Source organism: Micropterus salmoides, unplaced genomic scaffold (genome assembly GCF_014851395.1).
Source record: "Micropterus salmoides isolate LMB-PRFRI ecotype aquatic unplaced genomic scaffold, ASM1485139v1 Ms_hic_scaffold_11, whole genome shotgun sequence".
NCBI lineage: Eukaryota > Metazoa > Chordata > Actinopteri > Centrarchiformes > Centrarchidae > Micropterus > Micropterus salmoides.
Window position 1 is genome coordinate 10124203 of NW_024040152.1, and position 22661 is coordinate 10146863.

Sequence of the window (22661 nt, forward strand, 5' to 3'; positions counted from 1 at the left end):
GTATGATAAGTATATGATGCAGACTATTATACGATGCAATACTATTTGTTACTATTAGTCACTCTATTGTTTACTATCAATAAAAAAAAAATATATATATATATATATATATATAAATGTAACAATTTTAACGACTGTTACTTTTTTCAAGAGCCTGCTTATTCAAAAAAGTTGATGAAGTATGCAAGTGTCATAGCTTTGAATGTATAGTATATTAAACATGGTGTCTATGAAGTGAAAGGTGAGTTCCTGATTCATCAACTCACCAGCCTGCTGATCTCCTCCTGCCTGTCAGGTGCAGAGCGAGCTGTGGCTTTGATCATAGTGGAGGTCTGATTATCTGTCAGTTTCTTTATGCACCTTTGACCAGCTACAATGTTACACACCTGCAAGAAAACAAAGGCAAACGTGGTGGTGACATGTATTTTTCATCATATTTTTGTCATGATTTTCTGGGCATACTTAAGCTTTTTCTACAGGTTATTTCTACATTTTATATATAAGCACACCTGGGAGCTGTCCAATACACCATAAACTGCAGATTTAATACTTGGAGTTGTGTTTAAATTGAAAAATAAGGAATAGCAACTTGTTTTCTCTCACCTCCAGGGGAAGGTAGGTGTGTTTTTGCTCCTGGCCCACCTGTAGACAGGGCAAATGTGGGTACTTAAGCTGCAGGTTGTACTTCTCCCTGAAGTACTGTGCTACGGTACGCTCTACAGTCTGGCCATTTTCCAACTGTAGAGGGAACCTGCAGAGAAAGAGAAATGTCAAAAACTACACTGCCACTTAGGCAAAGTAAATTAGACTGATTGAACTGAATGTAAGTCAGTCGCTATAAAATATAGCCATAGCACCTTTTAACAACACTTTAAAAGAGAGTAGCAATCACTGAACAAATATCATTAAATTAGTATTATAAGAGAACAGCATATTGATAAAAAGCACGTTGGCATATATGTATGGACCATCCTTTTTGATGGCTATATGGGGATTAATACGCCATGTGAAGGATAACACACGGCAAGGTATTCTCCTCTGGATGAAAAACACTGAAGATCAGCAGCCACACAACGGCTACTTCACTATGACTAATGTTGAATGCATGGTTGTCAGATGAGTCAGCCATTATCTGGTTTGTTTGGTGGTGAATTGGTGATCGCATCCTCTGTGGTCTGTGTTCCCCACCCTCACCCCATCCACACACTCTGCCCAGTGTCCTGTTCCCTCGCCTGCCTGGAGGCTGACTCACGTTTGATGGCTGGCAGGCCGACGGGTCACGTTGCAGACGCGGTACTTCCTCCGCATGGTTCCACAGTGTGTCACCTCCACCTTCAAACCTGGTGAATAATAAAGTGTCGGAGCAGCATTAAGGAAGTGTCGGCTGCAACGTGTGCTCTCACTGTTCCTGCTCAAACTCTAGACCACACATAATGAAATAATATTTGTCTTATTTAACACTCTTTCTCACATGCAAGCACATTTTACACCCCATCTTCACCTTTGATTTCTTTGGTGAATTTGACCCGGTGTGAGTCTGTGAGAGGGCGGGGCTGCTCGTCTATGTTGTGGATGTCCAGCACTTCACACATGAACTGGATGACTGGCTGGGCCTTGTAGAAGGCGGTGGCAGACACTGCAATATAAAGCAAGGACAAGAGTAATTTAAGACACAAAAACAACAACAACAATATATTATAATCAGGGCTGCCAACTTTTCAATTTAGTTTGGAATGAGATTCTGTATCGCTGAAGTTGCAGTCTAAGAGTATACCTCAGGGGTTGGGGGCCTTCACTCCTCAACCCCCAGGAATTTTGTTCAGTTCAGCAGACAAAACACAATTTTGAAATATGTATAGATGAAAAGCCATATCAATAATCATGGTCAACGACAAATAAGTATGGTTGATCAGCATACTTTCTGGACCTCCAGACATTATAACCTAAATCGGGAGACCAAACCTAATAATCAGGGTATCTGGAGATCTCTCTCCAGAAAATTGTTAATTTCAGAGACCGTTTTCCTGCATTGTAGTGAATTCATGGAATCATTTAAATGTGGTCATAAGGATAGGGGCGAAGTGGCATTGAAAAATGGGACCCTCAGGAGAATATGGAGGGTTAAATATATGAGCAGGTATGACTGAATTATATAAATTGTAAATGGGTGCTTTTGGTGATTTAATTTTTCAAATTTTCATCTCAAGGATATGACATTTGGGGTTTGGGGGGCCTCCCCCTGAAAAAATGCTTAGTTTAATCATTCTGTCAGAAAAGTGGTAAATGTGCATCAGACAGGACTGGTAGTTCTATGGCACACAATTTAATGGCTTAGATAGGTACATAATTTTTTTTACCTTCATGTATCCAAACTTAACTTTCATATTTTAAAACCACTCTAGTCACAAACTGTCTGCGACTCAATCAGTGGGGCAAAGGTGATTAATGTTATCAGTTTTAAAAAAGATTTTTTCACTGTGTTAAACAGTGGTCGTGTGGTGTGAGAGAGTGAGCCTCATGATCAATGCGTGAGAGCTGGCAGCCCAGATATAAGACTCACTGAACTTGAAAGTCTATAAAGCAACACTGTTATACCACTGGCTGCAGTTACATCACAGTTTAAATTGGATGGTATACATGATGGGTGCATGCCTGAAAATAGAAACCGAACAGAAATGTAAACTATATGTTCAAAATGGTACCTGCTTTTGGAGTTTTCACACAACAAAGTGACACAGGGACACACATTGTAGCTATTATGAAGCCCTTGTAGAGGCTTATCACATAATGTTTATGTAGTCAGCCCACTATGCTAAATAAATGTATCACTCATTTGACACGGATAGTGCAATTCAAGCAGCACAAAGTTCCCTTTGCTCTGCAAGCGCACATCCTAACAAGACGGCAGATGACCGAATTGTACACACATTCTCTTACACCTCTGGTTTGCACTGAGAGACGTGAGAGCCTTTCACCACTAGTAGAAAGTGACATCACACCTAATTGTCTTCCCCACGCATTGTCATTTAACTTCTGTGTGTTTGGAAGCATTATGAGTCATTCATGCAAATGAAATTTAATGGTCTCATTTCTCTATGATTACAATGATTTGGTATATTTTTATTTTTTTTATTTATTTTAAACCTGTCCTGCCCAGCAGCCTGGTATAGAGTATGATGACCTGGATACCATATTGTGCCAGACAGATTTTACTTTAACAAGAGAGTATTAATATACTCCTTTGTCTGTTTTATTATTTATTTAATTATGTATTGATATGTCACCGGGTCAGACAGGGGGCACAAACAGACAGCACAGAGAAAGGACAAGACCTGTAAGAGAAGGGGAATGGAAGGTGGGGACAACAGGGAAAAGCAGTGGGAAACACCAGTTGCAGAAAGCAATGAAACCTGCAATAGAACAGAGAGGGGGGCTTGGGGAGGAGAAAAACCAACAACAAACAAACAAACAATAAAAATAATAATAATAGTAAAAGACAACCAGCCGAACAGCAGCAATAAACAGCTGACATAGTATGACTACTAAGAGAAAAATGAAAACAAGAAACAGTCATGCACACTAAATAAGCAACACAGCACAGCCACGAGAGCTGGAATAATAACAATTAATTTAAATAAGTAACTGAAAGAAAAGCATCAGGAATAATTCTACCAGGGACAACCTAAATTTGTTGATTGATGATTTGGTATATTTAACACATTACACAGAGTGTGGGAAGCAGGGTTTGTTGCCTTTATGCGCATGTATTCAAACAGGCATAATATTTTGCTTTGCCAATATACAATGCAATACGGATGAGTTAGAAAACAAATGCTTTGCAAAACACTGAGTTCTACTTTCTTGCTGGACAGCTAACAAGAGACTTCAGTCGACCAATTGACTTGACCGGTTTCCAAGGATGAGAGGGCGGGAAAATGAAACAAAAGAGAGTAGGGAGGGAAAGATTCAAATACAGACGGAGGCTTCAAGCACTTGGAGCAAAACAAAAGCTGTCTCAAGGAAATGCTCCACACGGTTAACCTCCTGACCCCAGCAACACCCACCGTCTCACTCACGCAGGCACAGCCACACACACAAACACACACACAAACTAGCTGCCCTCTGTTTCCACAGCAACCGACTAGTCCGTTCCCATCCAGCCAAGAACCCAACTTTCTCCAAGTTCGTTGGTCTCAAGCAACCTCCCGCAGTCTCCTGCATTCTCCACCATCCTTTGTGGCACTTATTTTCTACAAATAATAATGGACTTAAATTGTAGCTCACTATTTCAGGTCTTCAAACAGAGTTTCTCTACTGACAAGAGTCCAGTGCTAAAGCCAATTACCAAACTACATCTTCAACTATTCCATTCATTTACAAAAAACTGTTTCTGAGGAAGCAGAACTGGCTCCTTTCTGAGAAGTAGTGAGTTGAGCAGGAGCGACGCTAGGGCTGTGCGATATGACGACATCTATTGTTAGAAAAGAAATTTGCATTCAGTATAAACAAACGTAGTGGAGAGTAAAGTTTACTCATAACAGGGTAATACTGAACAGAAGGAAGACCATGCAAGCATATACGAAGAGCGAGATAGTTTCACTCTCTGGGCCATGGGAAGTGTTCCACTTCATAAAAAAAATATTTTGTTCCACAGCACAGCACAACAGTTTCAGCCTCCACGATGAGGAAAAAGCCTTGAGTATATCTTGCAGACCTCATTCAGCTCCAGTGAAAGAGCTTTCTCATGAGCATGACATTGTCAAGTTAGATTTATGTTAAATACAGCTATTACATTTCCTCAAACATAACATCAGTGAAAGTAAATTGATCATGCACAAATCACTAAAAATAGCCTGTATCATGGGGGCTCAATGTCAGTCTACTGTAATCTATCTGTTTAATTATTAAAATCTCATTTCCCCTGCTGTGAAAGAGACACAGAGAAAACAAATTCTGTGCGCCTGCACAAAAGAAGACAATTGAATTTTTCTTTTTTAAAAGAAAGATCAAATCTTTGTATTTGAATATTTTGAAATATGGACAGCAGTATCAGCCAGAGTTCTTACTGTGTTAGCAATAAAAACAGCATTTACATTGTTGTAGATGTGAGGCCATATAGCCCTGAGGTACAATTGGAGCAAAATAAATGCAAGGTGGAATTTGGTTCTCACCATCAATGTTAAGCATCATCTTCCACATGGCAGGGCGCACAGATTGATGGAAGCCAAACCAAACCTCCCTCCCACCTCCCAGGGGATGGTCATAGTCTTCTGGAGCCGAGAAAAAGGATCGACCCACTGGAGTGTACCTAGATGAAGAAAAGTAGCAATTATAAGAAAAGAGCAAAGAGATTGAAGGAATGAAATATAACAGGAGGTAAAAACAATCAAAGGTCACGAAAAAAGGACAGGATGAAAAAGAGAAGAACAAGTAAGGGGCAAGAAGGAAAGGGTGCAGGAGATGACAGGAAATGTAAGATTTAGTTCACACATCCTGAATTTATAATGTAGGTCAATATGTGTTTATACAGCTGCTATTCAATATGGCCTGAAACTCAGTGAAATGAGAGGGTGGTGACACTGCCTGGACCCGTCGACATTTTACTTTACCCAGGAGACACATTAATAATTGCACATGTCTTGGTGAATCCTGGACCGACAATGTGTCATGATGCCGTTGCCAGTACAGGGCCCGTGGGGGCTGTGGACAGAGCTCAATGAAAGGTGTCGATACCCATTTTTTAATAATGCTTTGAAAATGATTTTAATTAAATGCAGTGGTGATATTGTGTTCAGCTGGACAGTGCTTTGCTGGGGCTTAGGAAAGTGATAGAGTGGAAGATGGTTTGAGGTCAAATATTACGCCTCGTGAGAGCACATTTAAGCTTTCTTTTATTTCCGTTGGGATCAGAGTACTGATATTGGTGCCACTGTGACAAAACTAATATAATATATAACATTTACTATCAGTATCAGAGGGGGAAAAAAATTCTAATGTGTATCTCTGTGTTTTGCCTCTATGTATGCTGACTGAAGATAAAGGTTGGGAGATTTAGCAAGGGTAAATGTGCTGTCTCCTTATTTATTTATTATACTTCATTCAACTCTGAGGGGAAATTTGTTAATCCTCTGCACTTAACCCAGCAGTGAGCAGTCAGGGGTTCAGGGCCTTGCACCTTAGGCAATGGTCCGTGCTGGACTCAAACTGGCTGAGTCTACTGTATAAGAACACTCCTTAACAATTAATGATCTATTTAGATCTCCAGCTGTCCCAGAAGTAAACCCATAAGTCTGAACCTTTTTGAAAAAACAGGTAGCATAAAATCTTCAGCTCACTTCATGGAGGGCAGGTGTCGCAGCACCACATCCACTGCATGCACAGGGTTGGTGCTGATGGGCTTGTCCAGCTCCAGGGGCTCAGGCATGCTGCGACCAGTGAGCACCTCGTGTAGCATGTGCCAGCTGACCAGAGATACAAACTTGATGGAAACTTTGAAGGGCCGATCTTTACCTCCCTCACCTGGTAGAGTGACATCCAGGTCCACCTGAGTGGGGAAACAAAGAAGGTTAGATCAAGGCAGAGTGCATTTAGTGAGGGTAGGTGTCAATTTTGTGTATGCATACACTTTGTCATTTTTGGTTCAGGTAATGGTGAGCTGCTGAGATTGTGTGTCTGTAAGTATTCTCACTAGATATCACACATGGTTTACATTCAGGTTGCAATGAAGAAAAATGTGTGTGTTTTCATGTGTGTCTTTTTTCCAGCTCACCCCTGCAGGTGCCACAGGCAGTGGGTTGGCTGTGTACAAGCTCTTCTTTCCATCATATACTGGCCTGCGATCCCCAAAGATTGTCACCTTAAAATGCTGCACCATAGAGTCAACCACCTCCCTGCACAACACACACACACACACACACACACACACAAAAACTGAGTTTCAGTTATACTGTATGTAGAAAAATGCTGACATGTTTGAGACTTCATTAATAATGTTAAAACTGTCAAATCAACAATTAACATCAAATAAATCAAGTGAGACCACCTCAGAATCAAAAGGTCACAGATTCAATCTAAACAAAATGTCCATCAATAGCTATTTATCCTTTGACACGACTGTGTAATTACTCACTGCAAGATGTTCTACATTAGATATCAGTTAATAGTTGCCTAGTATTTAATCTAGATGTAAATACTGTATCTGAGTAGTTTAAGACAGTGTTCAGAGGGCCAAGCCTACCTGTTGACTCGCCGTGGGCACTTGTCAGGCTTGATGTCCACCTCATAGAGATAGACATCTATCTTGGGGATTTCCACCTGGAAGCAGTTGGCCAGCAGCTTGATGGGCTTCCCCATGGTGCCATAGCCAGGCCGCCGTGGCATGGAGAACAGGGACTGGGCCCCAACGGCTCCTGAGAGGAGAACAAAAAGGGGAGGATTAAAGGAAATAAAACTTAAGTGTAGATCAGATTTGGGTCATTCTGGGTGAGGATGTGCTGAATGTATGCACACTGTGAGCAGGAATGTTATAGTGAACAAAATACATCAACAGATACTGACTTATCACAGATAACTGTATTGCTCTCTATCAGTTTGTTTATTTAATATACATTGCTTTTTTAACTCAAGTGTAACATTTTAAATTTAATTTCCAGTGAATTTTACAGTTAAAAATTGACTGATATGTTTAATTATGTTGAATGAATAGATATTTGTACGCACAATTTATAACCCAAATTTGAAGTATCCTTCCCAAAACAATGTGCAATATAATATAAAATTATACAAAAAAAGTTAGAACTAAATGATGCAGACTGTTTAAAAGGGTACTGTACTATTTCTCTGTCTTTCAACTACACTGCCAGTGGTTTACTATCACATTAGGGCTGCAGCTAACGATGATTTTAGTACTCTATTTCATCGATGCGTCATTTAAGAAGTACTTTTGCTGGGCAGCGGCACACACACAGAGTCGTAAGCACAATGAGTCGCACTCAGAGTCTTAAGCACGATGCGCATTCAATCAAATATAAAACCAAAGCTATTTGCCACTGCCAGGGCATTACCTTTTATAGCTTGTTAAAACTAGATAGAGTCCAGAACCACGATCATAACGTCATAACATATATAAATCTGTTTTCTTGTTGTTTTTTTCTGAGCAGGTATCAGCAGAAACATTTTTCTTTTATCAGGGACCAGCATAAACAATCTATGTTCAGTAGTTTCCCTGTTTGGTGAGGTGAAGTGGTCGCCTCACGCACACGCCCGGCAGCTGCAGAAGTTGAATTGTCTTGAACTTTTTGTACATGACCCTGATCCTCGCTGTTTGTGAGTTTCCAGAATCTATTGCAGTTTACTAAATAGGACATCAACAGGAGGGTATTCACATGGCAGAGCATCCCCGCAAAACTAGATGTAGGCCTATCAGGTAATGTGGCCTATAATTTTACTTAAGTTGCGTAGCGCACAGAAGCCGTTGCCATGTTTACTCTCCATAGAGCGCCTGCCGTTTACTCGCGGACCACTGTCTGTCTGATCATCGGAGCAAAGAGCAACCCCGCGTGGCCAAGCGACTAGGTTGTGATTTTAAGAACGTTCCTAATATCGACATCTTCCCCAATACTAATCAGTATGCAGTGTAGAGCTATCCACTTCGCTATGTCATTTGATGGCTTGTCTTGCTTTTATCTAGCCTACTTCTCCCACACGCTGCATCCAACGTAGTCTGCCGAAGCTCCACTGCTTGTTTGGGTGGGTGATTTGCACGCTGATCAACATCCCACCCCTCCTGTTACCCATGATTTGACTGTATGTGTATTCAGAGCCAAACTGAATGAGCGATAAAATAATTGTCAGCGTTAATTAATTAATGAATTAACACGATAATAACGCCTTAACGTGCCCAGCCCTAATCAGTAGAATCAGAAGGAGTTTTATTGCAAAGTAGAGTTTTACACATACAAGGAATTTAATTTGGTGATAAGGTGCTAGACGTTGACATAAACAGATGTATAAATATAAATATGGAATAAACAAATGCAAGTTATACAAGAACAGAGAAAGAACACTGTGGCAGAAATTTACATGTGCATTACTCCGGTTTGTGCAGACGTAATATCCATCCATCCATCCATCCATGTATGCGTCTTATTTGTCTAGTGCTACTCATGACCGAACATGTGTTGAACGATCACGTGTTCTAAAAAAAATGGTATCACTCTGCATGCACACACACTCACACAAAAATCTGAGATTTCTAAGACATGAGTCACTTTGATCCAAAAAGCGAGTTCTGTTCAATATAATGCCACACTCATATCAGTACTATTTTTGGGACTGCTGAGGCTGTGCCTTCTACATCACACATGACAAAACAAATTGCTTTGCTGACATGCCAATAAAATGTTTGGATTAAACTTATGGTATTATGCATTTTGCTATTGTTATGTACGGAAGCCCTGAGCGGCCATCCATTCAAATATTATTTTTACCCCATTTTGCCGTGATAAAGGGATAACCATCTTGTGATCTCGAGATACAACTGTTGTTTTCACGTGATAACATGATACTTTTCTTGTTTTATCATCCTCTTCAACAAAGTTGTTATGAAGAGATTCAGGGGAATCCAATCACACATTTCCCTTTTTTTTTTTAAATTGGCCTACTGTGAGGAAAGAACTCACAATCCTGCAACTATGACTACGTTCAGACTGCAGGCCTTAATGCTCAATTCCAATTTTTCCCCCAGAAGTGATTTGTTTTGTTTGACAGTTCACATTACTGTTTAAATGTGGCCCATATCAGACTCAAGTGTGAACTGTCCGTGGCCCGAAAGCTCACGGGCAGATGTACTGTTATGAGCGCTAGTTCCACCTCTTCCATGTCTTACTATTTGTTGCTCTGTTTTGACTTCTATGTACACTTATTCATTAAAAATACCATATCAATTAAATGTACTGAAATTAATGTATATGTGATTTGGCCGGTAAAAAATAGCTTGGCTGGTGGATTTTTCCATCTACCAGTCCCCGTGGCAGGTGAGTCAAAAAGTTAATTTCGGACCCTGCTCACGAGAGACTCCCGTTAGCTCACGGGACTATTTCATTGTCCTCTCACGGGTCACATTTCTCCCGAATTATGACAAGTGTTCACAACTTTCTGTTCTTTTCTTTACGGTTTCTGGCGCTGTACAACGCAACTACCCCACAACTCACTCCCTCCCTGTCTCTCTCTCTCTCCCCCCACTGAGTCCACTCAGACAAGTAGCATGCACGTAACTCAGAAGAGAGCTTGCGGTCTGGTGGATTTCAGGTGTAAGAAAGGGAATTTGTGAGCAGATGATAGCGAGGTAGAGGAGGAAGAGAGCCACGTCTTTAATTATGGCTTTTTGTGGAGCTTTTTCGTTCAGCGCGGCTCCATCTACAGCAGAACAGCTGCTCTAGAGTGACATCAAAGTCGCATCAAATGCGACCTGAGTGTCCAGACAGGTCGCATTTAAAAATATACATATATGGAAGTGGCCCAAATGGAACTGGAAAAGATCAGATTCCATGTGACTGGGCCTGTTCACACTGTCATGAAAACATCGGATTTGGGTCACATTGGCCTGCAGTCTGAATGTAGCCTATGAGTCCTAAGCTCTACCAACTGAGCTAACCAGCGACATTGAAAATCACTCTGAAATTACAGTTGAGAAACGTTCCTGCCGACCCCTGTTTTGTTATCTCGAGATCACGAGAAAATAATCCCGTTATAAGGAGAAAAACAACAGTCGTTATCTCGAGATCACAAGCTAATTATCCAGTTATCACGGGAAAACGGAGTAGGCCTAAACAAAATATTTGAATGGATGGCCGCTTAGGGCTTCCGTAGTTATGCAATAGCCATCTTGACATAAAATCTAGATGAGATTTTGTTTGTCCATCTGTATCATTCTGCCTACACAGTACGTCCATCAAAAAAACTGCCCCAAATGTGTCATTGATAAATAAGTCATAGCTAAGTGTGATTCATTACAATTTGACTCATAGGCTCATATGTGTGGGTGATGTTGAGGTTAAAAGCCCCGCTGAGGGGAAGTTCATAAAAATCTCTACGACAACAGTACAGAAACAGCAGACAATTTGAGCAACACCGTTTTCTCTGTTTCTCATCTGGTGGGCTGTGGACTGTGGGTTAACAGGGTTGACAGAGGGTGGAGGCCTCGCGTTTCAAAGTGCCTGCTGGGATAAAATGATGAAAAAGAGAGGAAAGTCTGGAATTCCTGCCACGGCTGTCCCTCCTTCACAAAACTATGCGTTTGTTATGGTAATTCCTTCGGGGCCCTCAGTGAAACTTGTGAGGTAATCCCAATTTCACACACACACACACACACACACACACACACACACACAAGAGTGACAAAAGAAGGAAGACAGATATTCTAGTAAATTAAGGCTACATAAATAAGCCAGTCTACCACAGATTAAAATGTGTCCTAATTCAGTCAATTTTAGGACAGATGTCACTCAAGAAGTCATTGAAACAAACTTTAAGAGGTTCTTTCTTTACTGAGAGCATTTTTTGCTGTATTATCATGGTCTTGGTGAAGTCATCCAGTAGAAGGAGGATAATAGGGAGGTGGGTGGATTAGAGGGTGGGCAGGGTTGGCGTTTTCCGGCTTTCATCTGCCTCTCAGACCTGGCTTCCTTTCAGCATGAGTCACAGAGCCACCACAGGCAGAGAAACACACAGCGGAACATCCTTGAGTCCACGCTTCGGGATTCAGTAGTAAATGAACTATAGCAGTAATGACAAGATCTTACAATGAAAGAAAAAGGTAAAAACATACCACAGACACGTTTAAGTTTTGGTATTCCACCCACTTGCACACTTACACAAAACAGATGCAGCCAGTTGGTTTAGTTTGAGTATGAAACCCACACAGTAGTAATTTATACACACACACACACACACACACACACACACACACACACACACAAAATGGGTTAATATTTCCCATATTACACAAAACACAAGCGCACGTGCTTGCTGATGTGACAGCGTAATCTTCAAAGGCTAAACCTCTGAAACTGCCTGATTGCACAGACTAACCCACCGCCCACAGTCATGACTTGTGTGCGGCTGGTGGGTATATGGCAAGATGCCAACAAGCATCAAAACAAAAACGTTGTGTGGGTTTAAACCAAACACTGGGCCCGTCACCACGATATCTGGCTAGCCTGCCTCAGCATTCTTTGGCTTCTTGCAATTAGAACAGACCTCTGGGTAATTATGTCGCATGCAGAAATGCTTTGAGATATTGTGATGTTCCTGCTAGTGGTTGTAAAGAAGCTGTAGGGCCAATGTTTCTCCATGTGGTGAAATGTTACAGAAATTTAATAGGTTTAAATTTTATTGAACATGACTTGTGCTGTTATGACTTGTAGAAAAGACATGAGACCCAAGAAGTTGGAGGATTTTTCATTCATGTAGAACAGTTTGATTTTCTTCAGAGATGCGCTGATCGATCAGCTGGTGACTAGAATCAGCCGGTCAGGCCAAAACCAGCCATGTTTCCCCTCACAGAGACTTTACTTGTATATTAACGGTCACCAACACATATTTTGAAACAGAGAGAGACAGACAGGTGTTCTGGTATTGTGTTACAAGAAATATATACGGAATCACGGAGAAGACAGAGAATGGGAGATAGAAACAGAGAGAGACAGATTAAGTGTGTGTGGAGGAGAATTGAGAAGAATTAAAATGGCGCGATAAAAAATAACCCACTAGAAATAGGGTAATGTATTCTTTTAAATATTTTCATATAAAAACATACAAATATACCCCCATCTCCGTCATTATGTGGGAAACAGTGAGCTGTGCGTTTGTACAAAAAAGCTCTGTCAAGTAGCCTCACCTGAAGCACTTTTGATTTTGAAATGTGTTGGAATGAGAAAAGGTCCTGTAACCTGGTGCAGTTTTGGAGAAAATGTAAAAGTTATTTAATAGTCAATGTTATATTACTAACATACAGTTGACTGGACCCCAAAGAGAATAGCCAATGCTTATGCTGGTGTTAATGCGGATCAAAATAAATAAAGACAAACAGACAATTATATATGATATAATTACAACAAAATGAGATTCTGCAGGTCAGATATTAAAATTAAAAAAAGAAAAAAAATTATATATCTCTCGATATCTCTCGATATCTCCGAAACGGCCAAGAAAAAATTACAATCGGTGCATCTCTAATTTTTTCCAACCAGCATATAGCAGCCACTGGTGCAACCTGCAACATAAGAAAATTCACTCTGATCTCAGCATTCATCTACAGTGATTACTGCAAGCTGTAAACACAGATGGGACCTCACAATATCACGCACATGGCAGACAGCTTGTTGAAAATCAACCCTGCATGTCACACAGATGTGTTTTGCTGCATTTTCTGAATAGCCGATTCGATCCTGATCACTCAGCAACACGTCAGATACCTCCCTCCCATCTACCCTTCTTGGGAACTGTGCGTCTCTGTTCCCTCCACCAACAGACAAAACAAATGTGCTTGTCCACAGGCGGGAGCAAGGGGGTAACAGAGGGAGGTTTAACTCAAGCCTTCTACAGATTTAGGCAACGGGTTTACTGAAAACTGCATGTTCGTGTACATGTAAGCAATGTTACTGTCTCGTGATGACTACGAGCTTGTCTGTCAAAATGGCCTTTCTCTGGGCTTGTTAGGGGGTGTGGGATGTTGTACAATCCCTAACACTGCATGAGTTTACAGGAACATCTGAATTCTGCAACACTAAACACAGAATACTATGAGAGAACATGTCAGGGGATACAATGACCTCTGCTCTTGGTAGGTGACGCATTATAGTTAGCTATGACAAATAGTGAAAATTCAGCCACAAATCTACACAGACACATCAAAGGCTTACTGACTCTTTGAACAGCGAGTGTAAGGGTTCAAGGAATCCTCCCCTGGTTAAGTTGAAAAATGCTGCAATGAGTGTGTGTGTGTGTGTGTTTGCGCTTTCAGATAATTACAGGAAGGACATGTTTTAACAAACAGAGGGGAGTAGATTTAATCCTCCCCCTGTCTAAGTAAGTCTCGTTTCCTGAGCATGTACATTTGGACGGTGAGAAGCGAAAAAGGAGGGATAAACCTTCTTGATCATGAATACAATTAACTCCATTAGTGTATTTCTGTGAAACTGCAACAAGTCTGTCTCATGGTGTTGATGGAAATTGCCACGCAAGCCTTGGGCCTATTGCATCCTGCTGAAAGAGTAGCTTCAGCGTCCTTGTTACCCTTTAGATGTTGTTAAATAAAGATACGCATTTTACGATTCTTTCAGCAACAGTCTGAGGTTTTCTCTTTAAGTTAAAATTCTATATTTATATTTCTTTTACTGCCACTGAAAAATCCCTGTTACAGGGTGTGGTTCTAAAAATAAAAACATCTCAGGCTTAAAAGCAAGTGTGGGTTTTCCCCTTAGAAAGGAATTATCACTTAATGAGAGAGGCACAATCATATCATAAGTAATCCATGTAAATATTCATGAAACTGTGTTAGTTATGTGCTCCACTTAATATTTGGAATAACTGTTTCTTTATTTTTCTATATTTTCCAAATACAGTATTTTCCAGTAAAGCTGTATTAACAATAGTAATATTGTAATAAAATTACATATTTTAATCTAAAATGTGGATATGACAGCTAAAATCTATGCTTTAATAAGCTTTAACCCTGCCGGCTTGAAAGATGGCTCTTAAATGCTTGTACTTTCAGAGAACGGCCGCGATTATGTGGCCATCTTGAATTTTTGTCACATACACTGTACTCCAAGAGTAACATGGTTTCATGGCAGAAATACACTATCAAAAGCATCCATATAAAGTTCTCAAACTACTCCTACGAGTCCTGCAACATAATCCACATTCCCGCTGTCCAACAGCATGCCCAATATGCTCCAAAAACTCATAGTTGTGCCAATTTTTTTGCTGAATACACAGCTTCAGTTTGCTACTTGTGCACTGGGCTGATTTTGTGTGTCGCTTGTGTGGTTAAGCTGGCAACCCTACTTTTGGACATATTCTGTCACTTTTTTCTGGAGGTTTTTTATGCCAACTAACTAGGTGAAGAGTTGCTGGCACCTTTTGCATTAAGCAGACCTCAATCTTCCAACATGCGTACACACACACACACACACACACACACACACACACACACAGTTACAACCCTGTTGGGCAGTTTATTAATGCATTTTTCTGAATTTGTTCAATTTGATCCAAGTGCAGCGGTATTGTGCACTATGGAACACTAATATTACAAATAGTTTGAAAGTCTCACTAAGACTTGATCCATTCTTCAGTAGTCACATCAGGACCAAATAGAGTCACATAACTCACAAATCTATGGTTTGTACACTAACAACAATAATGGAAAGTGTAGCAAGCACAAGGATTGAATTTAGTTAATTAATTGTAAACAAAGCTGAGTGTGAGAGGTTTTAGCATCTAAATATTTTTGCAGAAACATCTCAGCAATTGTGAATTTGTTTCACTCTGCACAACACGCTGCGGGCTGGAAACCAGACTAACTGGATAGTGAGAAGCTAGGCTGACATACAGTCCCTGCTAACCCCCTCTGCCACATACCCCCAGTACACAAACGTCCACGATGTTAGCGGGTTCGTATGTCCACGCATATACCACAGGCCCACACACCAATACACACAATACAGCTGTTGTGTTTCTAATCCAGAGAGGCCGAGTTGTGGGAACAGGGTGAGTGCTCAGTGGCGAGGCACAATGGCGTCAGTCACAGCAGGCAGAACCTAGACACACACGCACACATATACACAGAAAGTCTGATGGCTGGCAGAGAAAGGATTGATGCACGTCACACACAGTAACCTCCCCCCTGTTCCCCTCACCAACCTCAAGAGTGTTGCATCTGGCACCCATGGGAGTCAATGCCACTCTCTGCCTCAGATAAACACCAGCAGGCAGCCACATACTGACAGGCTGACGAGCGCCTGGTCAGTCACAACAACATGCAAAAATGTTGAAATCCCCCTCAGGACACACTTGAGGCACAGTGCACATGTGAGAAAGAAGACAGCGAATAAGAGTACAAGACAGAAATGTTTTCAGCGAGCAAAATTGAAAGGGGGGGTGGGGGGCGGGGGTTGGAGGGAGTTAAGAATCCTCTGTACTGAGAAGCTGAGATGGCACAACAGTCTTACAGGTAGGTGATGGATGGACACACACACACACACACACACACACACACACACACACGCTCTTTTAAACTGACCAGGAGATTCTACTCGGGCAGGTTAAATGGAGCCTTCTGTCCTCAGAGTTTTGCTAGCCCAGCCTGACTGAAACAGTGGATGGGGGCCAGGGTTGTTGACTTTTTATGTTGACTTGGGCAGGATGACTGCTCTGTCACTCTAAGAGTTTACATATACTCTTAAAAAAATTATTAGAACCAAAAGAAGGTGATACTCATTACTGCAACAGTCATGTCAACGTCTTAACGAGAATGTCTTTCTTGCATTTGTCTGCCCAAATCAGATAAAGTGTATATTAGCAATGCAGGTTCATTTGCAGAGGTTCTGAGGTATCTGCTGACATCTCAGTCACCACCCTGAAACAATGGAGGTAACAATTCAATTGTGATGCTCACAATGTTGAACAACAACAACAGGTCTTTCCAGCTCTTTCTATTTCTCTGGACAGCCCTCATCCCTGGCTGCATACAGGTTCATGGAGACTATTTTCCATACAAGAAACTGTCCCAAAAATAGCTTATTTTAGCAAAGAGACAGCTCATGTCTGATTATGTATTGGCGTAGTCCATGCTGTTAAAACTTTGTCTCTTAAACATAAGAGTAAAAACAAGTCTACATTTTTATTCACAAACAGCTGAGAAACACTGAAGTCCCATCCTTTTAAATGTGAGATATTAAAGTATCTATTGAATACTAACAATCCTCATTTCAAGACTGTATGGAATAATGTAGAAACATTTGCAATCTTTCTCTGCCACTTATAAACAGACCGACTTCTGTCCTCCAGTGAGCCCCTCAACAAAACACACAGACTTCCCCTTCAAATTCCCTTTCTTCCTGTCCACAACCTCCCCCTAAAATGAGCCTCTTGCAGTTCCCCCCAAAAAAAGATCTCAGGAAGGGGAAAGCAGGAGGAGGAGGTGGAAAAGAAGTGTGGGCTGGCTGCTCTGGCTTCTAATCTCTGTGACACATCACAACCTCCAGCCTTCCTCCCCCTCCTCCTCTACATCCACCCCATCACCCACACATACACTCCATCCCTTGACTTTCCCCTCTGTCTACCCAGTCCACTTGCAGGAGTTTGCCATCAGATGTACACTCTGACAACAGCATGTGTCAGCCCGCAGAGTTGCCTCTCAGTCTACTACATCTACACATGATTAAGACTTTATAGCAGGCATGAGATTCACAATACAGAAAAGGCTTTTAAACAGCATGTACTTAGTATTTACTGTTAACTGACCACTTTGGTAAAACTATACTGAAAGGGTTGAGCTGAAACAACACCATTTCTTCCTATTTAAAGAACATGTACACGTAAATCAGAAAACGGAGAAACAGCAAGAATGATAATGCAACAGTGGAGATCGTCATACAGCAACTGACTAGGTTAGAGCCTGCAGCCATTAAAAATTAAAAACAACAACAAAAAGACTAAATGAAGCTTGATTATTTAAGCTATTAGTAAATACCTTCAAAACCAAGTCACATTTTGTGGTAATACAACTAGCAAGCACATCTGACTCAACATCAAATGAAGTGAGGACACCAAAAGGTTACAAAAGTTACCTTACCAAGAAAGTCTGGGAACAGGGATACTCTCATTATTCAGGAATAATTAAATAGGGTTAGGGCTTGGCATTTAATTTTTCTATTAAGATATCCATTTTGTTGAGGAAAAGTGACTGAAAAAAGATTTTACTTAATTTTTCTCATGCACATTTGTTGAAAAAAGATTTCATTATAATTGTTTTGAATGTTCTACTTCAGCTTTGTTAAGTGATCCACTGTTTGGTTGTGTTTGCCATGTTCTGACCATAAAGAATACTTTAACCACAATTAACCATCTGGTTTCTTCAACTTTCACTCAGGAGCAAAAATCAGCCAATAAATTTGAAAGAAACAATAACTTGACATTTATCGTGATAATTATTGATACTGAATAATATGAAATGTTTTATCGTGATAATATTTTTGGCCAAATCGCCCAACCTTAACTTGAAGGAACTCTGCCGCATTCGTTAACTTTTAAAACAAAGGGGGGCGGGGGCACCAGTAATTAGAATTTACTAAACAAGATGTAATATAAGGAATACTTAAAATGATCTCACATTGAAACTTGAGTATTGTATCAGCACCTCCCTTTAGATTCTGGTCCCTAATACTTATTATTACTTATTATTATTGCCGACATTGACCAGATCTTAATTATACCATTATACCAAATTCTAAGACTTTTCTTCAGAAAAGTAAAGGCAAGGGTAAAACGCTCTCTAATACAATGAGCCTAAAGAGCAACGGCAAACTGCATTCTCCATAGAAACCTACAACAATATGTCAATGGTTAGCCTTATGGGAGGCTGGGTTGAGGATGGGGGTTGACTATTGTCAACGAGCTGCTTGAATGAACTGAGTATTATGGGGAGAGACTGCAAATCAAGTTCTAAGCCCTCCCCTCAAAGCCGACTCCACTGTTTGTACAAAATCAACATAGAACCAACCTACAAGAAGAATGACAGGGAAGGCAGAGTTTCCCACTGAGGCACAGAGAGGGAAACAGAAGCAGCAACCAACGAAGGGGGGACTGTCAGTGAATCAAAAAAGAGCGGGAAACAACAGTGTGAGAAAGAAAGGGAGTAAGAAATGGGGAGAGACTGGCTGAAGACCATGAGTAAGACATCAACAGAACAAACATCGGTAAGTAAGCTAATATCTGATGGCCTCAAAATATCCTCAGTGAAACTAGTACTACTAACTTAATTGTAGTGTTAACCCCCTGCAAACCCACTTCTACAAGGGCTCCCTTTTGTACCAAGCTGAGTCATCTCCAGCCAACTCAAATCCCACCTGGTTACGAAGAGGGTGGGGGAGCCCCCCCCCCCCCCCCTTACTGTAATGTAGATCTGCCCTCTCATTGTGTTCCAGTAAAGTGCATCACTTGATAAGAAAAGTATGTTTATGTGTACAGTTGTTGCCACCACCAGGACAGGCTTCTTTGACAATAAGAAACGCCTAGCCTCTTATACAGTCAGTCACAGCTTATACCCATCCATGAGGAACACCTTCATATGGGTAATAGTGTAATTTAAATTGTTCGACATTTGCAAGAGTTACATGAGAAGATCAACCCCACTCGTTTCTGTAAAATAAACATCCACCTAAAACCAGCATGACTTAACAAAAACTGCATTCTATGTAAAAAAATATTTACCGTTAACATAATGTTAGCAAGATGATACCCATAATTTGAAATTCCTGCCTTTACAGCTCAGCCATAATGTAATATCAACATCAAGTGACAAGCTGTTTCTGGGCATACCTTTGGGTTAGCACATCAAAAATGGATTTGACTTGCTTAAGGCTTGCACTCATTATATCCCAAGTGCTAAGCTCTCCAGAGTCATGATCATGCCACATGCTGCGGGGGGGTGGTGGTGATGGAGCAGTGGATAAGACACATGCCTTTGGTGAGACCCGGGTTCAATTCCTCACTGTGACACATCCACCAATGTGTCCCTGAGCAAGGCACTTAACCCCTAGTTGCTCCAGAGGGGTGTGACCTCTGACATATGTAGCAATTCTAAGTCGTTTTGGATAAAAGAGTCAGCTAAATGAATAAAAGTAAATGTACTGAGGGAAAAGAGTGAGTCATTTTCTAAGCGGGTTCTCCGGGCCACTGACTGACTGATGAAGGGCCCCCTTCTAATCATTCACACAGGCACAGGGCTCACTGGTTGACCTGTGGTGGTTAATGTGATTGTGTATCAACACCAACACACAATATCAATGCCCTACATGGACAAGCCACAAAGATACACAGTAAAATGATCCACTGTGTTAATGCATTTTCCAAAGTGAAAGCATCGACCACACTCCTTAACGCACCTAAGGTAAGGCTGGCTAGCAGTATACTCTGCATGAAATTGCATTTGATGTGTTCAGACCCATACATTCATGGCGAGTCCCAAGCCAATGGCTATGCCACAATTTTGAGTTTAAGACATCCTTTTCACACTTGGAAGAGCAAAGCCAAATCGGATGCTTGTATTGGTCATTTTGCCTGTGATAACCTACCAAATTAAATCTATTTAGAGAGTATACTGTTAAGCTTAACTTGCACACCTGCCACAATATAACTGCTTAAGTCTGTTTGACATTGCTGCAGGTGCTTGGTTACTGGGAAAACACCTCATGTTCCCTTATGCTTACCAGCAATGGGAAGCTTCCCAACTGGGAGAAGCAGGGAGGCTAATGAGACAGCAGAGAGGGATCTCCTCTTGGGGAGGAGGGGATTAAGAACTGACTGCTGTATCATGTGTCACTGGCTGATCAAGAGTACCTGGTGTTCAGTTTATGGTCATGTAAGTGGTAAGCTTCCGTTACAGATGAGACAAAGACAGGCGGTCCAGACTGTTTAACTGCCACTATGACCAAGAAAAAAAAAAAACATCTAACAGCCATGGACTAGGTTGACATTTGTTATTTCCAGGACTAGACAGCAATATGCAAGATTGCATGAGGTTATTGCTGTAGATAAACATTTTCAGTAATGTTTGGTAGTTGGTATACTCAGGCTAGTGTGTAGTTGGAAAAGCAAATAACTAGCTCAACTTGACAGGTTAAACTTACTGCCAACTTGTTCCAAAAACAACCAGCATTGGCTGAATGTTTTATGCACAAAGCATGGCCATGGCAAAACAGGTTAACTCTCAGACTGTATTTGTTGTGCGAGAAGGCTACTGCTAAATATATTGAGATCAGTCTGGGATCAGTTGGTGACCAAGATCTTGGGCCTTGAAAGGGCAGAGTATACCTACTGTATTAAGTTCTCAAGTAGCTAGCCATGTTAGGTTTGAGCTGAACACAACATGTCATTCTGCACCATGACTACTAAACAAAGAAATAACTTAATAGTGTGGGAATCTTTCTGATGATGCAGGGGAATACCAGGCTTTACCTCAGCACATGCTTAATAAAGCCCTCACACCTGGATGCTAATGAGTGTACAGTGGAAGAGAGAGAACTAACTTATCAGTACCCTTGGGGAATAACTTGTAAAATGATTACAACAGCTACATATCTTGCTTTTGAGTTCAAATAAGTAGTTTAAGTCAGTCTGACATGACGGGGAGGGGGTGTTATTCAATGAAAGCCTTTCAATTGTGACTCATGTTTAGGCAAAATAAGAACAGAGGGTGACAGACTCATTGCTAACTTCAACTGACACATACACTGAAAAGTAGTCAACCGCTTAGTAAAGAGGCTATATGGAATAATTTACCTGTAGTTCCGATTTCCATTCATGAGGTCTCTGCCCGGTTCACTTCCCGGATCACAGGTGTCAAACGTTTGGGACTCTTCCTCCGTTCAATCCGGTGTCTCCTTCGGCAGTGCACCGCCTCTGCAGCGCCGAATGGCAAGTGCCCTGGTCTCTGCTAGCTCCTCTCTCTCTGCGGACTGTCAAAAAAGGGGGGCCCTGGGTACAGTCGTTTCGCCGGGCCGGGGGTCTTCGACACCCCCAGCACACCGCCGTTCGCACACGGTAAACGTATCCAATCAGATGTCACTGCCACGGCGAAAGCTACTGGTTGCTCGACACGACGCTGTGGCAGTGAAAGCCTGCTAGTTAACGTTAGCCAAGTTAGCTCGCTAGGCAGGCTTAGGAAAGTGGCTGGAACGAAGGAGAGGAGCTGTCAGGACATGGTCACAGCGGGGTCACTGAGTCCAAATGAATCCTTACCGATAACAAAACAATAACAGAGACGACATAAATTCGTTTGTATGGCACAGCGAGCGACGAAGTAGCTACAGTAATAAGCTACCTGGCTAGGTCTGCTGTTGGACAGTTGGAATTCTGACAGACGATGGCTAACGTTACTTTTTATCGCGTTAAAACAGCCGCTGACACAGCCCCGTTCCCGAAGCACTATATCCCAAGGACGTCGTCTTCTACAGTTTGTATCCCGTTGCTAACATAAAGCTGTCAAAACCGGGCCGTGTCCGCCGTGAAGTGTAGAGATGTTCAGTCTGGTTGACAGATCAACTCAGCGGGGCTTCGGCAAGCCAGCTAAATATGGTGAAGTTGTCTTTCTGACACCGACAGGAAGAGGTGGGCTGTGTCACCAGACGTCAGAAGAATCAACTCCGCCTTCACTCATAGGTAGCCCAACAATAATTCAATACTGTGAATAAATTAGTAGATAAAATATGTATTTTTAAAGGCATTCCTGCGTCAGAATATATGAATTATTGGCTACGTGTGTTAAGAGTTAAGACTCTGGGCTTTCGTGTTAAAATTAAAAATGTGTAAACCTAGCCAAGTCCCATTTTATTTTTTTCCCTTCGGAGTTGTTCATTAGTTTTTGAGACTGTGGC

General features: G+C 41.4%; 1 protein-coding gene across 2 annotated transcripts in view; it reads right to left on the reverse strand.

The window, feature by feature from the left end:
* LOC119897244 (protein argonaute-3) overlaps window positions 1–22510 on the reverse strand; it is a 38792-nt gene extending 16282 nt beyond the window's left edge. Inside the window, exons 1-9 of one of the 2 annotated variants that reach the window (XM_038710834.1) lie at window positions 21568–22510; window positions 7238–7409; window positions 6770–6890; window positions 6336–6544; window positions 5172–5308; window positions 1502–1636; window positions 1253–1340; window positions 604–751; window positions 267–386 (exon numbers count right to left, since the gene is read on the reverse strand). In XM_038710834.1, the coding sequence (XP_038566762.1) occupies window positions 267–386; window positions 604–751; window positions 1253–1340; window positions 1502–1636; window positions 5172–5308; window positions 6336–6544; window positions 6770–6890; window positions 7238–7409; window positions 21568–21586 (1149 nt within the window). In that variant the 5' untranslated portion in view covers window positions 21587–22510. The remainder of the gene's footprint in view (window positions 1–266; window positions 387–603; window positions 752–1252; window positions 1341–1501; window positions 1637–5171; window positions 5309–6335; window positions 6545–6769; window positions 6891–7237; window positions 7410–21567) is intronic. The other variant, XM_038710835.1, reaches the window with a different exon arrangement.
* Window positions 22511–22661: the final 151 nt, after the last annotated feature.